Raw genomic sequence first — 20,395 nt, forward strand, 5'->3', positions numbered from 1 at the left:
ACAATGAAGCATCCTTCTGCACAGTTCTTATGTGGTTTTGAAAAGCTACAGCCAGCAAGCTGGCTCATATCTCAAATGCTAGCAAGCTATCTAAATATACTCAGTGACCAAAATAATAGAAACCTGTTCACAACTACACTGAGCCAGCTTTGGCCCTGTTAGCAGCTGCCATGTTATGTCAGTGACTGAACAAGGCACTGTGGCACTCAAATGCAGCTGACGAAGCCACCACACATTTGTGCTTCATGCGACTACCCAACTTTGATCAGTGAATGCTCCTTTCATTAGATGCTTGCGTTCATTGGAAAGTGTGTAATGGCAAGGCGATGGCCTGGTCATTAACGCCATTTCACACGAATGCTCTTGGATGATTCTTGCACTATGACAGGCAGCTTTATGTTCCTCAAAGTACATATCCATGGAGATACATGATGGCCATGAACAGATGACCCTAGTGCCCTGCAGTAATAAAAGGGTAGTTATATTTATTCCTTTTATAAGGTGGTATGAGTTACTGGTAGTGATATCATTGCACAGACATTCGTTCATTTTGTTTGGTGAACAGCTCCATGATTCAGAGGGAAATGAATCAGTGAGAATACACTTAAGATACTGTATTCTGTTGTGGATGGTTAAAACACTTTTGAACGCTGTGTTATATTTTAAAATGTTGTGGTTAACTGGCCCCACCATTTACTGCTGTTTATCTCTGTTTGACAAGCTGCCAGCTCACCGAGATATCCCCACTACTGAGCCAATGTCTAATGGGTAATTGCAAATTGCATGTACTCTAGGCAGATCTCATCTCACTGCAGTGTTTGAATTACTGTGTTTTTTGGATTTGGCTGTTGGGAGGCTGCAGGCTCAAAATAGGGTCATAAGTACATGCTACTGTTTGTAGAGTAATGTTTCCTGTGAACTAGAATAATATAAAGATTTAAGGCACAAGATACTGTGCATTATTTTGAATACTGTAAATAATTAAGATGGCAAAAAGAACAAGATTAAAATGTCCTTAAATTAAAAAAAAAATTCCACCTTTATAGCAATAATTTTTTAAATGTACTTACTCAATTCAGTATTTCTTAAGAAGCTGAATTATTTGAAGAAAACGTTTTCTCAAACTGATTGACACATTGTGATGACAGTAACACATGCATTACAAAAATATTAAAACCCCTTAACCTTTTGCACATTTTGTATGTATTAAATAATGTGCAGTTTGTCTTTTATGGTTTGTCTGATGATGTCATGTTGATAATTTTCTGTGATAACTGGTAACTCCTTGTGAAAAGTCCATCTGTTATCTAATGCACACATTCAGATTTATTTTGAAATAATTAAGATTTGGTGTCATGTTGATTGACAGGGAATCAAACAAAATATATAGAATGAATGTACTCTGAAATAATAGCAAAACAAAATGTCCAAAAACTGAAGGGGCTTGAAAATATTGCGAGGCACAGACGGTATGGAGAAGGGATTTCTGACATGTGATGGACTGATGCGGAATTGCATTGACAAGAGAAATGTACTGAAAGAATTAATATTTGCAAAATCTGGATTTATTCATGCAATGCTATGATAATTTAGTGGCTCCTTTTGTTCAAGGCATCCTAAAGCACAGAATGCATTTGTTTTGGGTGACCATTTGGGTGAGCATTACATAATTAATTTTTGCAGTATTAAAGATTTTCATCTGACAAATGGGGAAGTTCATTTCAGTGGATAAAGAACATGAAAGACAAATTGGTACTCAGAAGCTAAACGACACATTTAACTTCAACCAATAATGACCAGGTGGCTAAACAGAGTTGTAAAAATGCAGTGTCACAGTGTTACACGTTTCATCTTGGTTCAAGTGTTTTTACGTAATTATTTAATGAAATAATCCCATTTTTGTTAACATCTAGGTTCTAAAATGACTAAAGTGAAGAGCTTTCTTTGTCTTTACTCTTACAATATTTTGTGGAGTTTTTCCTTACCAGAGGTCTAAAAATAGAGACTGTTATACAGCCACTTGTGACTCTGGGCTATATACATGAAATTGACTTGACTTGACATAACTGCATCTTATGTGATGTATGCATTTCTGTAGATAAAAGGTGAAAGAAAGGCAAGCTAGACTTTTGGTAGGACACAAATAAATAGTTAATAATAGAAACCAGGATGAACATTTAGGACCCAGCAGCCCTGCCTCCACAAGCACACCCCTCAAATAAACCTGATATTAATTATGTTGCTAGTTAATGCTGGACATCAATATAATAAAAACACACATTAGATGACAAAGTATGCCAATTAACCACGGGCATATGCAAACACACACACACACACACACACACACACACGCACACACACACACACATACACACACACACACACACACACACACACACACACACACACACACACACACACTCAAATTAATAATAAGCGCAATGTGAGCTCAGAGAGTAGGCTGTTTATATAAGGTCCATAAATCTTAATGGGATCAGTGCTAACAAAGCATAAGTGAGCATTAAATGAGAAACTGTGGCTTCTAACTGTAGTTTCAAGCCTAAGTTTTCATATGTAAAGAATGATCAAACTATATCTGTAAAATACTAGTGTGTGCTGCCCATGTTTAGGTAGGCATTATACTTCATACACAGATATGAAGAATGGTCATTATACTATCCAATTTTCATAATTCAGATGCCATAGATCCATAAAAGCCTAGAAACAAACAATCAAACAAAAAACAGTAAGAGAATAGATATTGCAGATGTACTTACAATGCGGTCTGGAGGAGGTGTACTTCGAATAAAACATTTGATTTGTCCTTTTTCTCCATGTAAAGCTTGCTGAGTTTGTGTGCTGGAGATGGTGGGTGGCCCTGAAAAAGAACAATCATAAAAAAGTTTGAAGATGAGTCGCAGAAATTGAAACATGAATAATTAAATTCATTTTCAGTTTGAGGTCATATGACAATTCCGCTCAATCGCGTTCTTTAGGTACATTATATTTTATCGCTCTCCTGTTCCAAGTAGTAACACCTGAAGTGTTCAGTAATCTGTGACTCCTGGGGAAGATTATATTGCAGTGCGATATGAACATGCCTCATCCCTCGGTACAATCTATCCAAGGACACACCAGGACTGAATGAAGGGCATAAGTGGGGGCCCAGACCTCATTCTGGATCAAGAAATTGTTGATTTATTGCTGGCTTGATTACTCCCACTGAGATAAACGTTGGTGGAGAGTGCTACGGCAGTTCTTTAGAGCGTAATCAGAACTACGCAGATGGAAAGAGAAAAATGCCATTGTGGGGCAATAACACACTTGTCGCAGTGTTTCACCTCAATCAGTTTGTTTGCAGCAGATTTGACCCCTGAGCCAATAGGTCCGCAAATAACTAAACATTATTTTCCAGCACTCAGTATGCAAACAACCCCAAAATAACTCGCACAAATTCACAAAGTAGAACAATTAGAAAGATGTTGTATGGCATATTGTATTTCCATGCAATTTTGTCTCATTCAGTGTCAGTGTTTTATAACCTTTAAAAGGCGTAATGTAAAGGTCAAAATAAGTTTATTTAAATCAGGGTCTTTATTGAAATTAAAAACAGAATTGAAAAGAGTATTAGTTCAATCAACAGGAGCTTCAGGTATGGACTTCAAGCCAACATGTGTTAAACCTTGATCAGGCTACAAGATCTTGCCTGACAAGGGCAGCTCAGCCTAAACGACTGGTCTGCTTGCCATCTGGTCTGGAGGCTGTTCACACCAGGTGACAGCACTAATATGAGGACAAGATGTCACACATGACCCAATTTTGTCTTTCAAGTGTATTTTCCCTTTGGTCCTGAAGAGTTCACTGTAAATAAAATGACAGAAAAACAAACCACAAGGCTATGGTTTACATTAAACTCATACTATGTAGAATTTTCCTTAAAAAAAGAAAACTGTATAGACTCATACAAAATAATCTCTCAATCATCACTCATGACTCACTAGAAGTGTGTGGTGGTGTATGTATCTACAGAGACCCTACCTGCTTTTTTCTGTGTTCGGGATGTTTCTAGGCGTCAACCATTGTGTAGTAGGTGTGCAGCGCAAGTGAAGTTGGGACTCTATAAAAACGTAGCAACGAGGTTACATCAAATGTTTGCTTCTCTGTTTTTCTCATCTGCTCTCTGTCTATGTCTGTTTGACCGAGGGCGCGACTGAGCTACACACACACACGCAGAGCTGGATGAACATGAGCAGTTTCGACTGCATTCACACCAAATCCGGCAATGCAGCACCTTCCCGCAGAATTGTGCGGAGATGTGTTTATTTGTGCTTTAGAACGTAACCACTGTGAAACAATGAGAAAAATTTAAAATTTGACCTCTTCACATGACAGAAGATTGATTCAACTGTTCTTTTGGTGAATTTCCTTAGTGAGCCTCATAGAAGTGTTGTGGACCTAACACAATTCATACACACTTAAGTGATATATACAGTTTCTTTATACTGAAAAGTGGGGCTTCTACAAACATTCTCCCAAAAAAAACCAAACAAACAAACAAAAAACACACAAGCACATGCTTATCTTTTTTTAGCATGGTGAATAGGCCTTTAAAAAGCTGTTAAAATCAAACATTTCTTGTGCTGGTTAAGGTTAAGAATGTGGGTTGGAGGGGGTGGCAAGGAAGGCAGCTTCTTGATTAGTGAGACAACTCGCATCCCCGCCAACTTCCCTCAAACTCCCGCTCTCTGCCATCTCTCTGGCGATACATAATTGCAGTTTATTACCTGTCTCTTATTAAAATGAATTAGCATTTTAATGAGACTTTGCCAGATGGCGTCTTGGTATGCTACTGGAGGATGCTGGAAGGCTGCTACTGCTGCAGAATGAATGTTGCAAACAATTTAAAAAAAAATGTATTGAAAGCTGCTCTCCTTATTTCACTAGTTTGCCAACATAAAGTAACAGTATTAGTGCAGCATATATGTGCTATATAAGGATATCTGTGTGTGTGATGTGCATGTACTAACTTGAGATTAAGAGATAAAACACATGTATGTGGTTTGGATGAGCTTTGACTGTAAACACACAGCAAGATCAATTGCTTGCAGGCTGCAAAAGGCCGGTGGTAGTGGCTGGGGAGGATCTATTCTATGGATCAGAGCTGCAAATGAGGAATATAATTAGATAGCTTTATCTCACTGGCTCAGCCTGGTTTTGAAAGTATGTGTGCGTGTGTGTGCCCATGTGTGTGAGTACATGCTTGCTACTCGCACTATCAGAGCACAAACACGTTGGTAGAGGGCTGGTGGGTGGCACTTCAACATCAATGTTAGCAGCGAGGGAGGTAATCAAAATGTTGGGTACAATGTTTTGTTCATTCATTTGAGGAGGTGTTTAACTATGGAGTGGACATTGCAATCTGATTACACAATATCGGCGTGTGTCAAAAGGCCAGAGCTTATATTTCCTGCCTAAACTGAGGCATCCGCTTTGAACAAAATCTTGACATTCACTCAGTACCTCGACACAGCTCTTTTTGATTTGTGATAAAAGAGAGCACAAAACTGCTACAGGGCAACTGAAACAGAAGAAAAATGTCAGGTATGGTCACCGGTGGCCATATTCTCCTAAGGGAGAAATCCTCTATAAGAAGATCTTGTCAACACACTGTATACACCCTGTATATGTTGAACCTGACAAGCAGGGTCTGTTGCTATTAAAAATATATTTACGGTCTTATTGAATTTCAGTATTTGATGTACATTTAAATGATATTTTTTACATCTTAATATTAAATCATTCACTTTTAGTCCTCACAATAGGAGAAAACAGTAATTGAATACTACAGTATTGGGTTAGACAAAGCAGTTTTCTAACCGTTTCTTGTTTTTTACATTGCAATAGTAGCCCACTGTATGTGACTAGGAGACTGGGAGAGATTCATCATTGCTTATATTATTGTTTCAGATATACTGTAGATTCACAGTAGCAAGTCAGTGCGAATGCAGCCACAATCACAAACAGTTTCATCTTCGTCTCTAATTGGCCAGCTGAGGTAGACATCATGTTCAACTTCGGTAGAAATACACTTTACTACCCTGAATGCTCTGACAGCTTCACCGTGTTTGTCTGCTTTGGCTCAATACATTTTTACAACAGGGACCAGACTGTAATTTCTACCCTTCTCTTTTCCTGCATGCAGCGTGATCCATACTGCCTTGGCTTCACACTGTGAAATACATTTACAGTAATAACTCTGTACAGATGGCACAGTCCAGAAACACTAATCTTTTTTTTTTCTTGCCTCAATAAATGCATAATTCAAATTTGCAACTTTTGAAGGGAGCTGAAAACATGTATTTATGCAGTTCAATCAGTATTTATAGATAGAAATGTGCACTATGTACACATTAACAAAAAACATCAACATAAGAAAGATCTGGATCTGCCTCAAAATCAATGTACAATCATGACTCAACACTGAAGAGCCTCTTGTTTGCATTATGCATACAACTATCCATTTTAAACAGAAACGATAGTCTTGAAGTGATTAGCCAATGCCAACATCAACACTTCTGTTCTTGTGGAGAACATGCTTCCCAGCGAGTCTTAGAGGAGGAAAAAGATGTCAGGAATAAAGATGAGATTGCCTAACAATACATTATGAGCTACAGTGTCTTAGTATGTGTTCTCAATGGCCAATTCATGATGCAAATCACAAGAACATGCATAGACACGCCAATGTCATAAAAGACACAAGAGCACGGAAGAAAATATATTCAGAAAAATTCCCTGGTCATGTTAATAGGTTGAAAAGACAAACACCACTGCTTTTAATATTAATTTGTTCTAGTTTTATGTAGTTTTAAGGTTCACACTACTGAACCTTAAACAACAATAAACACTTTACAACTATTGACTTCAGAGCAATTGTGCTCCAACAACCATACAAGCCTGTATCAACAAGCCTGAAGTTTTGTATCAACCACCCTGGTAGAAAACGTAACCCCACATTTAGCTTTTTAAACATGGTGAGTGAATAAGTTCCAGATATTTTTCACACATAAAAAAAGGTGTCTGAGCTGAGTACACACAGTACATGTAACAAGTACATACAATGGGAAAAAGTAAGCTCAAAGTAAGCTCTTCCAGAAAGTCTTGCATATCATATCTTGCTATTCTTAAATTCAGCTGGTCAGATAAAATGTGTCGCATCTTAAATGCAGTTTTCTCCTTCATTAATTTGCTCTTTTTTCTCTTATATGGTGTCATTGCCAGTTTAAAGAAGGCTGGGATGCTAATTAACTAGGCACATAAAGGCTGTCTAGAAAGAGAAATGGCAGAAAAAAAAAGATCTATAACAACTCAGGTCTCTGTGGGATATTGGGTGATTCTCAGGCCCTCCCTCTCCCTTACTGTGGTAATGGGCTTCCTCTCCCTAGGCTGCCCAAGTACTGTACAGTATGTGTGTCATTATATGTACTGCTTTACCCAAAGACACACACGTACTCACAAACACAAATGTCTGCACAGATCTATATTCATTAATATGTATTGCACGAAATATGCTCCTTAAGTATACACAAGCTAAATCCTTTCAAGCATGTCAGATAACTTCTCTCAATTCCAACTTTGGCAGGATGGTGAAAAAAGCCATGCATATATATTGTATGCTATATAAATAATCACACGCATGGACGTGCACAACCCTCTTTCATACATGTTGCTACTTGAAGAACTCATACAAAATGCTGAGGAGCTTTCCATTCTGAAAATGTACGACTAGAGTAAACAATATGTATCCATTAGTGACTTAAACACAAACTGCCTCCCCTGCTAGCTGTTTGATTATAATTAAATTACATTCTTCCCCAGGGAAAGCAGGAATTCTCATGTCTATGTGGTGTGCCACAGTGGGAGCCGGTGACACACAACGGTAGAGAAGAGAGAGACAGAAGGAATGACAAATTATAAACACATGTAATTTAAATGATGGCATTAAGGAATCGGGGGGATAACTGCAGGGAAAACAAACAGAAAAGAAACATTCTAATGTGCAGCAGACACCGTCACATCATGAATGCTCTAAATATGCACAGCATTGCTTGGGATGTTAGTGTATCATGGTTTGTCCTCCAGAAAAGCTCGGTCATCCGTTATGAGGTCTGGCAGCTGCTGAAAGCCCATGACGCAGTGTTCAAGTCTGGAAACTGTGAGGCCTACAGCATAGCCAGAACTAACCTCAAAAAGGGCATCAGATCGGCCAAACAAAATTACACCCTATGAAGAGAGGACCACTTCCACAACAGCATCTGACGACATTCAGTCTATCATGGATTACAAAAGCTCCAACACCTGTTCAGCTGTCACAATGCCTCCCGAGCTAAATCTTTCCTACACCCGCTTCAACAAAGACGATACTAACCCAGCCACCAAATCCCCACCCCTTCAGGAGACCAGGTGCTCACTCTGACCAGGTCAGAGGATCACTACACAGAGTGAGCACACAGAAGGCTGCTGGCCCAGACGGCATACTTGGTCCTCTGGAAATACTCCGGCCAGCTGACTGAGGTCTTCACTAAAATATTTAACCTCTCAGTGTCCCAGCCCATGGTCCCTATTTGATTCAAGACCACCTCCATCATACCAGTCCCCAAGAAATCATCAACCATATGTCTGAATGACTGCCGACCCATAGCACTCACCCCTTATCGCCTGCTCTGAGAGACTGGTCCTAGCCCACATCAAAGATACCCCCTCCTTACCCCACACTCAACCCACATCAGTTTGCCTACCATCCCAAAAGGTCTATGGACGACGCCATTGCCACTGCTCCACACTTTGCCCTGATCCATCTGGAACATAAAAACACATACATCCAGATGCTGTTCATAGATTACAGCTCTGCTTTCAACTCCATCGTCCCCTCCAAGCTAACCACCAAACTCCTCTTCCTTGGCCTTAACTCTTCTCTCTGTGACTGGACCCTGGACTTCCTGGTTAGGTAACCATACCTCCTTCACTCTGACCCTCAGCACAGGAGCCCCTCAAGGGTATGTTCTCAGTCCCCTCCTTTATTCCCTCCCTCCCAAACTGACTGCCAATTCACAACTCAAACTCGATAAAAAAGTTCACGCAGAACACCACAGTTGAACAGACAGCCTACAGAGACAAGATCATGCACCTCGCATTATGGTGCGCCTCCAACAATCTCGTCCTCAATCTCAGTTCCTGAGGGGGCTGCCCACCTATCACCCAAAATACTTTCCAACTTCTACCGCTGCGCCATTGAGAGCATCCTGACCAACAGCATCTCAATGTGTTATGGTAACAGCACATAGACCAGAAAGCCCTTCAGCAGGTTGTCAGGGCAGCCCGGCATACCGCTGGTACTCAGCTCCCAGCCATAAAGGACATTTATCATAAACACTGTCTGCGCATAAGTCTCAGCATCAGCAAAGCCCAACCACTGCCTATTCTCTCCCCTGTCCTCTGGGAGGAGCTACAGAAGCTCCGAGCCCGTACTACCAGACTCAGAAACAGCTTCTTCCCCCAGGCTGTTACCCAACTGAACCTGGCCACCCGCTGAACTCTGTTCACTCACTCACATCCCCCCCCCGAGCTGAGCACCCCTGTACCGTACACACACACAAACACATACGCACACACATACACACTCCCCTCCATGTTCTTTCACCTTCCAACATTCACACCCTGATCTCTCCCCTCTGCCCCCTCCTCCCCATGTTTCTGCACTTTAATGATTTTCTTTTTCACTACTGCCATATGTTTACAATGCCATTTGTTCAGCTCTACCACATATACTTCACCCTCATACATAATGCATTTATTTTTTAGTGTTTTTAGTATTCTTTTACAATATTATATTACCATAAATTTACTATATTGTGTCTTACAATGTGTATATACTGTTTATTTTATGCCATGGATGTCCCTATGTCACCCCCTCCCCATTTTTGGTGAAGCCGCAGCGCTCCTTTTGTTGCATATGTGCCTACACATTCTGTTATGACAAACAAATTGAATTGAATTGAATTGGATCTTAGTTATTCAAACTGAATATTAGTTATTCATTGTCTGAATTTTCAGGCTGATGAGAGGCACAAGGAGTGCTTACATTCATCTGCAGTTGAGACAGTGGCATAGCACAGTCAATGAACCTCAGGAGAGAGCCCCCTACATGCCACTATTTCAACTGCAGTGTTTGCACTTTCAAAAGTTTGACAATCTGATTCGCTTCAAGGACTAGGTAAGAAATGACTCAGGATTCCTCATGTGGTTTGGAAAATAGAGATGAATTTCAATTATTCAGAAGGGTAAAAAGGAAGGAGGCCTTTGAATGTCAAATACCAATTCAGGCAATGACGTGCAAGATGCAAAAGAAGAGACGAACATAGACAAATAAAAAGACTAGAAGACACGCAGAACTTTCTTGAGTGAAGTCTGCAGAGACTACATAAACATGCCATTTCAGCTTTGTTGTATGTGTCCCAGTGTGCTTGGAGTTGTGTTGTGTTATAATCTTTATTAAAACAATCCATCTTCTTTCTCTCATGGCATCATGTTCAAAAGCAACACAATCTCCTTAGCTACATGAGATTCATCAAAAGAAACTGGTACATTGGATATTATGTATTCTGTTTACATATTAAGGATGCCAGCATAGGTTGCTATCAACAGAATGGGAGACAATAGAATTAGTCATGATTTTGCCTTACGCCTCCTCTGCCTTGATTCCAGCTGAATTCCTGGTTGAGAAGGAGGGGGCTCATTGCAGTTCATAGAAAGTCATGGTTTTGATCTTGTGCTGGAGGGAATTCTGGTATCCCATTCTCTCTGATATGCAAAGCTAACGTCTGGGTTTTGAAAAAGAAAATCTTTACACATACTGTTTTCTACTTGATGTATCTTCATCCCCAAATCAGCACAGAGTTGCTTACAGGCAAACTCTTTTGTTAGCTTTCAAAATGTACAACGATACACTGTCAGCAGTAAGTCAACATCATCTTGCCAGCATCTTAAAAACCCTCTCCTTTTTTTCTTTTTTCTTTTTTTTTTTTGTTTTTGTTTTGCTTTTTTCAGCTCAGGTTGCTCTAGATGGACACGGGGAAAATAAGAGACATGTAAATCCCACAACTAAGAACCTCTGCCACACTGAAGCATGCTCCCTGAATATCAAGCACTGATAATGAAGTCATTTGTTTGAGAGTTGCCAGGTCTCCCACCAAGGCTGGTATTCATTAGTCAGTCAGTGCCTCAGAAAACGCAGCTTCCCTGTGACTCATGCAGAATATAATTAGCATTTAAGTACATTTCACCTGTTTATGAAATGTAAGACCATATCTTGAAAAGAGTAAGTCTATATGTATTGCTTTTTATAAGGGCTTCACAATGATGACAGATGATGAAACAGCTCTGTTTTAATCATATTAGCTTTGTCTGGAAAATTAATTTGCATGGGCTTGCTATATGTCACCTTCTTGTACTGTGTATGTGTCATGGCTTGTGTTTTTTTCTTATAGCTGCTAGGTAAAATAAACCATGTCTCCAAGAAACTGGTATATTAAAAAGAAAGACTTGAGGAGAAAAATAAAGAGGCATATTTTGTTGGATTTTTATAGATGGAAGGCTTTTGTAAACAACAGAGGAAGCAGAATACTGACTCCTGTGACAAATTGCTTTCTTCATGCTACAGATGACCCCAGACCACAAGGTTCACGCTTGTATTCGCATGCATTGACAGCTTCGAGGGAGCGCATCTGGGCCCTTTTTGTGTAAAAGACATATCAATAATACAGCTTACCATTGACAGTGAGTGAAACTTCCTTCTCCCCTGCTCCTACTCGTGGGACCACAGCACGGCAAACGTATTTCCCGGCGTCCTCCTGTCTCACGGATTTCAGTGTCAGGAGGTTCTCATTGCTAAGAACCTGTGGCAAAAGTCAAAGATCATCAAATTCAGTGACAGCAATGGCACCTTCGCATTTGAGATAGCAACAAGCGGAAAAAAAGCAAGGCAGCACATGGTCCATTTAATACTTTAAAGGGCACCTCTCCTCAATTATTAAAATCCAATTTAAGGACTGAGCTCAGTGAAGTAAAGGAGTTGGCTTTGGCCTTTGATGTTGACAAAAGGAAAGGTGGAATGAATCTGAATTTGTGGATCAAATCAACAGATCCCACGTGAGAGCAGGTCACCAAGAGGCAAGGACTGTAATGGCCCTGAAACCTTAGGTTTAATAGACATTTCAAAACACATTCTATGACATAAAATAACTACATGAAGCACTTGATTTAAGCCAAAGAGATGCTGGAATCAAAGTCTCAAATACAAGCTTTATGAGAGAAAAGATGCTTTGAATCTACTGTACATTACAGTATGTGACTACTGTACTATAGATAGGTATACCTATGCTACATATACATAGGTTGGTGGCAGTGCAAATTGGTATACTCACCACTCCAGAGCCCCTCTTCATCCACACTATGGTAAGAGAGGGATTTCCTGTCCAGGCACAGTTGAACACAGCGTCAGATCCAAGGTCCACCTGTAAGGACTGAGGCTCCGCAGCCATGCGAGGACCAACTGTTGAAATAAGCATCATTAATTGTCCATGGTACATCCATCCATAATTAAGCATCAGCTGTGGTGGCAGCAGCACTTGGAGCTCAATGACAGCAAAAATCCATAACCACACATTATCATGTTGCTGGCATTATTGAAAGGCATGCAGTATTTCTTAAGGAGCCACTCACAGTAGACATCAACGTTGCGGCTTATGTTGGTGCTGCCAAGAGGGTTGGTGACCTCACAGGAGACAGGCTCTGTAAAGAAGGAGTGGTCCACAATAACCTCATACGTGTCTCCAGAGACCTCCTTGATTATACTTCCTCCTTTGGCCCACCTGGTTAGAGGATTAGCAGGTAGAGAAAGGAGAGATGGGAAAAAATGGAAAAAATGGGGAAAAGGCATTAAGACAGTTTTTCACACCTCCTTATGTCAATTGTTGTACAAAATACTCTTACAAGAACTCAAAAATATGAGCACATTTCCCCTGTTCTCGCCTCATTGCACTGGTTACCCGTGGTGTTCAGAATTGACTTTTAAATTTATTGCTTGTTTTTAAATCACTGAGCGGCCTTGCCCCATCTTACATTATCGACCTTCTCACCCCTTACACCCCTGCTTGTACTCTCAGATCTGCAGACCAGCTGTTGCTCTCCACCCCCAAGGCAAGTCTTGAGACAGAGGGTGGTAGAACATTTGCCGTAAGGGCTCCACAACTGTGGAATAACCTTCCATTGAGAATCAAATAGGCTACCTCAGTGTTTAAAAATTCATTTTTATAAAATGGCTTTTAATTATAGAGTTTTTCTCTTTGTTTTATGCTTTTATTTATTAATTTATTCTTAAGAATTTCATCCATTGTCTTTTATCTTTATCTTCTATTTCTTGATTGCATTGAAATTATTCTAATTTGTTATTGCACTGTATATTTTCTGTTTTTATGTCTGTGAGGCACTTTGTAAACTTGTTTTTGAAAAGTGTGATATAAATAAAGTTTATCATTATTATTATTATCATCATTATTATTATTATTAATAGCTTTCTTTTGTTTGAATAAATCATTATTCTGGGACAGGTTTTCTGTGCTGGCTTCAGCATATTTTTGTGGCAGCCCTCCATGCTGTGACAAGCTCCCTGGCGACATGGAGCAGACAGCACGTTCCTCATTACGGCAGGCAGAGAGTGCAGCACAGAGTGCCAGCTAAGAAAAACAAATCACAGAATGACAAATGGGTATAGCTCCCCCACCTTTGAAGATGTTGGTTGACACGTACTGTATTACACACAACAGCTGACGTTAATAAATTGACACGGGATCACATAAAGAACATCTGTTTGTGTTTGTGAGTGATAGCTTCTGTGAAGGGGATACAGACACTCCCCACGTGTTTAGGTGAGACTTTTATGATGTCACGGGCAGCGGCTTGCTCTGCATAGTGCGGATGGCTGCAACAGACAAGGCCCATTTATAACAGTGAAGCAAAGGCATCTGCGGATGTCTCGGGTCTCTTTGGAAAATTTAGACGGTGCAGCGGGACATACAATGCATCATGCATCTAAACGCTGCCATCCTCTACAATAGAGATGTGGCTGCATGCTGATGTGGCAAATGAAAACAATGACAATGGAACCGGTGCCTGTCTCCATTTTATATTCCTGCCAGTACTGAGAGCAGTTTTCACGGGATAGGGAACTCATTTGTTTTCCATGACTAAGCTGGCCCCATGCTTGACTGAAATGCTATCATTTAAATGAGAACAGATTACCTCATTCAATCAGTAAGTGAAGTGAAGCAGAATTCTAATTGCGCTTCATGGGATTTTTTTTTTCTTTTTTTAAAGACAGCAGATTCTTTTCAGAGTTGTGTTCTTGTGTGACAAGTATACAAGGATAAACTAGGGCAGATGGGTGTTTTTGCCCTGTCTGGCCTTTTACATAACTGATCCAGTAGTAGTAGTACTTTTTTGTGTCTTCGTCTGTCAGCTAGTCTAAACAGATAGTACTTGAGAAAGCCTTGGGACAGAACAGAATAAACTCACTTTATATCTACAAAGTCTTTGAGTAGCAGAATATTCCCCAAATATTATCATTTTTTATGTTATAAATTGAAAGATTAACAGAATGTGAGAACCATTTTGTTAATGATGATGATGACTAGTGTTGATGTTCATAGCAGTGTAACTCTGAATATGAGTATCATCAAGAATGTTTCCGCTGATGTTTATATGACGATGGTGATAAAGATGATGACGATGATATTAATTACACTGGAGACGGTTGCGGTAATCATGATGCAGACAATAATGATGATGATTAGGGCGATGACAACAATGATAATAACGATGAGGATGATGACGTTGATGACGACAGTGAAGATGATGATGATGATGAAGATGATCATGAATTACACTGGTGTACCGTTTCAAAGTTCATTCTTTCTATTGGAAACCAAAATTGACAAAACAATCTCTCCTCAAGGTCCATTTAGTATTTGTTCAGGAGCTTTCAATCATATCACATGAAGTAACTGAAATTTTCCATTTTCATGACGAATGGGCACAGTGGTGATGGTGATAATCAAGACCATTATAACGATGACAACAATTACAGTAAAATAGATTATAGCAACTGCTTACAGTATATATCAGTATGTTAGTGTTTCCACCTACATTTTTCTAGCTCATACTGTAAGAGTGCAACGGGGTAAGCACAGATGTTCGGGTAGCCAGCTGCTCCCGAGAGGAGGTTGAGGCTGCCAGGTTTGGGAGCCCTTGACAGTATTAGTGGGAGCAGAGACAGAATGCCGTCATCCACAGGGAGCATGGGAGCTCTGTTGGTGTGCTGGCCGCTGTCCAAGACTTATGTCTAAACATAGCTGGCCCAGGGTAACACAAACACCTGCATTCCCTTTGGGAGGTTAGAGGGGCCAATGCATGCTTACTCAATAGTTGACTCACTTTACACTGCTGTATCGTATTCAGGGATTTGATTCAGACAAAGGGTGTGAATCCTGTACGCTCTAGTGTCTGTGTGTGAGTATGCATGTGTCTGTGTGCAAGCTCATGTGTGTACAAGGTGTGTGTTTTTTTTTTTTTTTGCGTGTCCGGGGGTGTGTAAGCTAACAGTGTTATACAGATATACAGGTCTGCCATTAACGGAAGCAGAGGATGAAGGAGACATGGAAGAGGGGGAGAGTTTTGTATGTGCTGAATGTGATTTTAATCCAATAAAACAGTAACAATTAAATTAGGCAGGTATCTGTGCCATCAGCATCAGGATCCACAGTAAATCAGGCCCCACAGTTATTATCAGCATGATTAAGCACAGCACAATGCAGTTTCATTCTCTCTGCACACTGAACGTGATGAATATTGAATTATTGGTGCAATATAAAATAAATATAGTTTAGTAGCATGCAGTCATTTTGACATGGAGATAAATTACACAGCTATTCTATGATCTGCTGAGGAATTGAGGTTCTACAAATATATACTTTTATCTACAGTATACACTATCTATTTGAAAACAAAGAAGTGTCATGGAGTATGCTATTAACTCTGAAAAGTTAGGGATAACCTTGAAAGCTCAGAAATAAGCAACTTTCTGCGGGTATTCAGGGGACTTTTTTTTTCTAACTCCTTAGATATCCCTGGCTTTGTTTTACTTAACTTTTCAGGGTTATGGCAAACTTTTGTGGGTCACTGCAGACTCTTGATTAGGCCCAACTTCTCAAGATAATTTCCAACCTGTCAGGGTTGCATTGATTTGTATGTGTGCAGGAACAGTGCACATTAACCTATATTCTTGCAATTATGCTGTGAATTACTGAACCAGTTACATTTCAGGTGTTGCACCTTGGCTTTACTTTTTTTTTTTTTTTTTTAATATAATGTAACACCACTTTCTCTAACAAATTTTAAGCACCAATGGCTGCAGCTAATGTAGGCATAAAAAAGGTGGCTAGGGAACTGGAGTCAAGTCAAAAAACAGACAGTGGCATAGGGTGAAATATATCAATTGGCTACCTCCAAGTTTATGGCCACTGAAGTGTCAGTCTAACGCAAACAAACAATCCAGCAGTACCAACAACAACATCACTGAAAATATACATAAGTGCGGGGAGGATTGGGATGTTATTTGCTGCAGTGCCATGCAAAGGAGGGGGTTTTGTTGTCACTTGGTGCATAGTTGTACATGCAGACAAGGGACCTGATTTGCTTTGTTTGTTATTCTTTCTCTTCTCTCTGGTGGATTGTTGTTTGGATCTGAGAAAACCCTCTGTGTCTTCATCAGAGGGTGGTTGAGTGATTGTGATGCATTCTGGTTAGCCCTCCTACCATTATAAACAGTAATGAAGATGTTCCGACCCACTCGTCTTTCCCTCTAAGTTGATTCCCTGAGTGCTGACTGAAACACATGCCCATTACTCTTACTTCATTCACACATTCAGCACCACTTTCATCTTCTCTTCCAACTCCTGCCTCCATACCAAGTCCTCTCAGATCCCTTGACTTCCTCCCTCTTTACTCTCCCCTTGAGCTGTGATCTGGCAAAGGTTCAGGTATATGTAGAAATATATCTTATTTCAATTTTTACGTTAAAAGTTAGATTTATTGAACCGATGTGGCAATCCCATGGGGTTGTAGGCAGCAGACAGCGCCATACTTTTGACTAGTGCCCCCACTATCTTGGGTCTGTGTCTCATGTGTCCATTGAATTGGGGATGGCAAAGCGGTGCAGTGCACATTGGGAATGAATGGCTCTCCCGGGGATGGAAAAGAGGCTATTCATCTCAGAACTACTCTGTCCTTGTGCTGTATCTGATCTGGGGTAGACAGAGTATATTAGTACTGAATAATGGCCCCACACTGCTTGACCAGCTTCCTGCCCTCCTCTGTGATATTGCTCCCTAGAGGGGGAATTTGTGGGGGGCTCTCACTAGTCGAAGCCTCTCAGGCAAGGCATAATGGGTCCAAAAATCCCATGTCTGCCATGCATTGAACTCCAACGGTGCATGGGAGTCCTGAAGCACTTGTATAAATTGCAGATAAATCTAAATGGGAGATTATGAAACTGGAGAACCGGTGGAGAGTATAAACTTGAAGTATCAAAAGTTATTAGTCTGTCTGGATACTATTTAATCCTACAGTGGATTGTATCAGTGACAAAAAGCCAGACAGTAAAGCGACAGCAAGAGAAAAGAGAGAGAAGGAAGAAATAACTCAGAGAGTGGGAAAGCAGCAGTTTTAGCCTCTTTTAGCTTCAACCTCCAACCTTTTTTCATTCTGTAGTTTGTCAAACTAAAAGAAAAAGTCATCTCAACTGCCACTGCATCTTAGCTCTTGATACCCTGGGGAGAAGTCTGAATCTAGCATTGATCCAGTCTCATAACAATACATCCCTTTGCAGGTGCAATAGACATCCTGTCTCTGCTGTGCACCTACACAATCAAATACAAACCTTGTTTTCCACAATATCACTCCCCTCCCTCCTCCTTCTTTCTTCCTTCTCCTTCTTTTTTTTCAAAAGGGCAGAATCCATCAAAAAGGCAACATCTCTGTTTTGCCACCTGTGAGTGTGTTGTACATCCATTTCATTTCCCAGTACCATTACAAGATTCAGAGGCGGCCAATTCCCTTTGCTATCGATTTCATTCCATTTATTTTTCGCTGTGTTTTTAAAACCTCCCACACAGAAAACCATCTCTTGACAAATCACTTCAGTATTACACTTCCAGAGGGCCATATAAGAATTTATGAGAATAATTAATGTCATTTTGTTGTTTCATCACAACTACAGATGTAGTAAGAAAAAAAAATACAAAATAGATTCTAACAAGCACAAGTGAAAATGGACCTCTCAATAAGGTTTGAAAAAACAGAAGAAATTGACTGCTAAGCAAAACTGCTGCACAATGAGCTGTTAGAAAGCATTTTAGTAAACAGTTGTTTTTTTTGTTACTTGTTGTACTACTATTTTTTTATATAACATGCCAGACTACATTTCATCAACAACTGTATTTTCAGCAGTGTTGTGATGTGTCTGTCAAAGATGGCTACCAACATACTGTATGGTTTGGGTTATAATTGAAACAGGAAAAAGGATTATTTTGTGTATTTTACCTAAACAATATAAAACATTTATTATATTAATTTTACATACCAAGAAAGAACCTAATCCAGGGCTTTGCAGATTTGTCCAATATCAACATTCTGTCTGACAATATAGAGTTGTTGAATACCTTTACATACATACCTATACAAAACAACAACAACAGAAAAATGCACTGCTGTAAAAGGTGCAAAGGTGTTCTGTTTGTACAATGGTTTCAGAAAGCATTGAAATCCCTCCACATTTTCTGTTTTTTTTTTGTTTGTTTGTTTTTTTTCTTTATGCATATGCAATTTGGACTTTGAAAATGAAATAGATTTACTTTTTTTGTCAATAATCTTCACATAACTGCCAAAGTGAAAGCATGTTCTCAAAACTTTTAGCACACTAAATAAAGACTGGCTGGGCATCACCTATGTTGTGAAGAGTTATCATTAAGTCATTTCGCTGAATTGCAGTAGCAATCAAATCTCTGCTCTTGCTGTATTTGGGCCACTGAAAAATATTTTCTCATTCTAAAACTAATGTGTCTGTGACTTCCTTCATATGATGCAAGCAGAGCACTGAAGTTGCTTATATTGGCTGATTTCAGCTGTTAGCTAGTAATGTCCAATCATATTCATGTAGATGTACAGAGCAGACATAACATTAGCAGAATCCTCATTCAACCACTAATGTACAACACACACGTAAAAACTCTAGCATATCCTCAGGGATAAACCAGCCTTCAAACAGTAAACTCTGGAACACAACCCAATCTAAAAAAGAAAAAAAATCTTGACAGCTTCATCAGATGACATGAACACTATATTTCTAGCTTTCCTCCAACACACTGATGGGCATTTAATGTTCAAGGGAGATAATGTGACCACAAAGAAAAACAGCTATGCAACAAATCACTCTATTGCTTTGGTGCAACCCAGTGAAACATGACAAGGTTTCCCAAATGATTTTTGTGAGATGTATTTTCATTAAATTTCTTTGTTTCATTTTTTGCGAAGTGTGAGCGGATATAATGATGTCATGGCAGCATAAGAAGGCGTCTGACGATAATTAACACAATCAACGATGAAGTGTTGATGGTAGAGTCAGCGATTCTAATCCAATACAATTGGAGCGAACCACACACCACTACTGTGGCCAATCAGCAACAAGGGGCGTCTCTCATCTCCAGCACCTGTTTAATGTTGGTAGAGGGCTGGCGAACTGGAGAGAGAGAGGTCATGGCCAATTCACATAGAAAGTGTTTTTTCGTTGAACAGATGTGCTTCTATTTTATTGAATGTATCAATCCACACTGAATCTGAGACAGTCTCTGAGTCTGTTTTTTTGCGTTAAGTGAAGGGTAATCTGAGCAGGCAGTTTTGTAAATCACACAAATATCCCACTGTATATGTGTTTTCAACTTATTTACCACATCAATGAATTATTAAATACAAACATTATCGATTTCTTCCTGTTGAGCCGACATGCAAACTATTTTGGTTCAGTAAATTTCTGCTGTCAGTCAGCCTGGTGAAGGCAGTTTGGCTGGCTGCTGTCCTCTCAGCTCCCCAGGAGCTGCAGCTGACAGACGTCTGCTTCTGTGGACAGAGATGCTGAACACAGGTCGAGTGAGAAGTGGAGAGGCCACAGAAAGGCGGAGAGTGTGGATGGACTGTTGTGCTCACATGAGACTAATTTTTTTTTCCCCGC

At 39.9% G+C, this 20,395-nt stretch overlaps 1 protein-coding gene across 5 annotated transcripts in view; it reads right to left on the reverse strand.

The window, feature by feature from the left end:
• Positions 1 to 20,395, reverse strand: part of kirrel3b (kirre like nephrin family adhesion molecule 3b) — a 174,541-nt gene that overhangs the window by 12,836 nt on the left and 141,310 nt on the right. For all 5 annotated transcript variants that reach the window (XM_044355332.1, XM_044355334.1, XM_044355333.1 and 2 more), the window contains 4 exons: positions 12,778 to 12,926; positions 12,480 to 12,607; positions 11,825 to 11,951; positions 2,778 to 2,878 (listed from right to left, as the gene is read on the reverse strand). In XM_044355332.1, coding sequence (XP_044211267.1) covers positions 2,778 to 2,878; positions 11,825 to 11,951; positions 12,480 to 12,607; positions 12,778 to 12,926 — 505 coding nt within the window. The remainder of the gene's footprint in view (positions 1 to 2,777; positions 2,879 to 11,824; positions 11,952 to 12,479; positions 12,608 to 12,777; positions 12,927 to 20,395) is intronic.

Source organism: Thunnus albacares, chromosome 6, assembly GCF_914725855.1.
Source record: "Thunnus albacares chromosome 6, fThuAlb1.1, whole genome shotgun sequence".
In the NCBI taxonomy this organism is placed as follows: Eukaryota; Metazoa; Chordata; class Actinopteri; order Scombriformes; family Scombridae; genus Thunnus; species Thunnus albacares.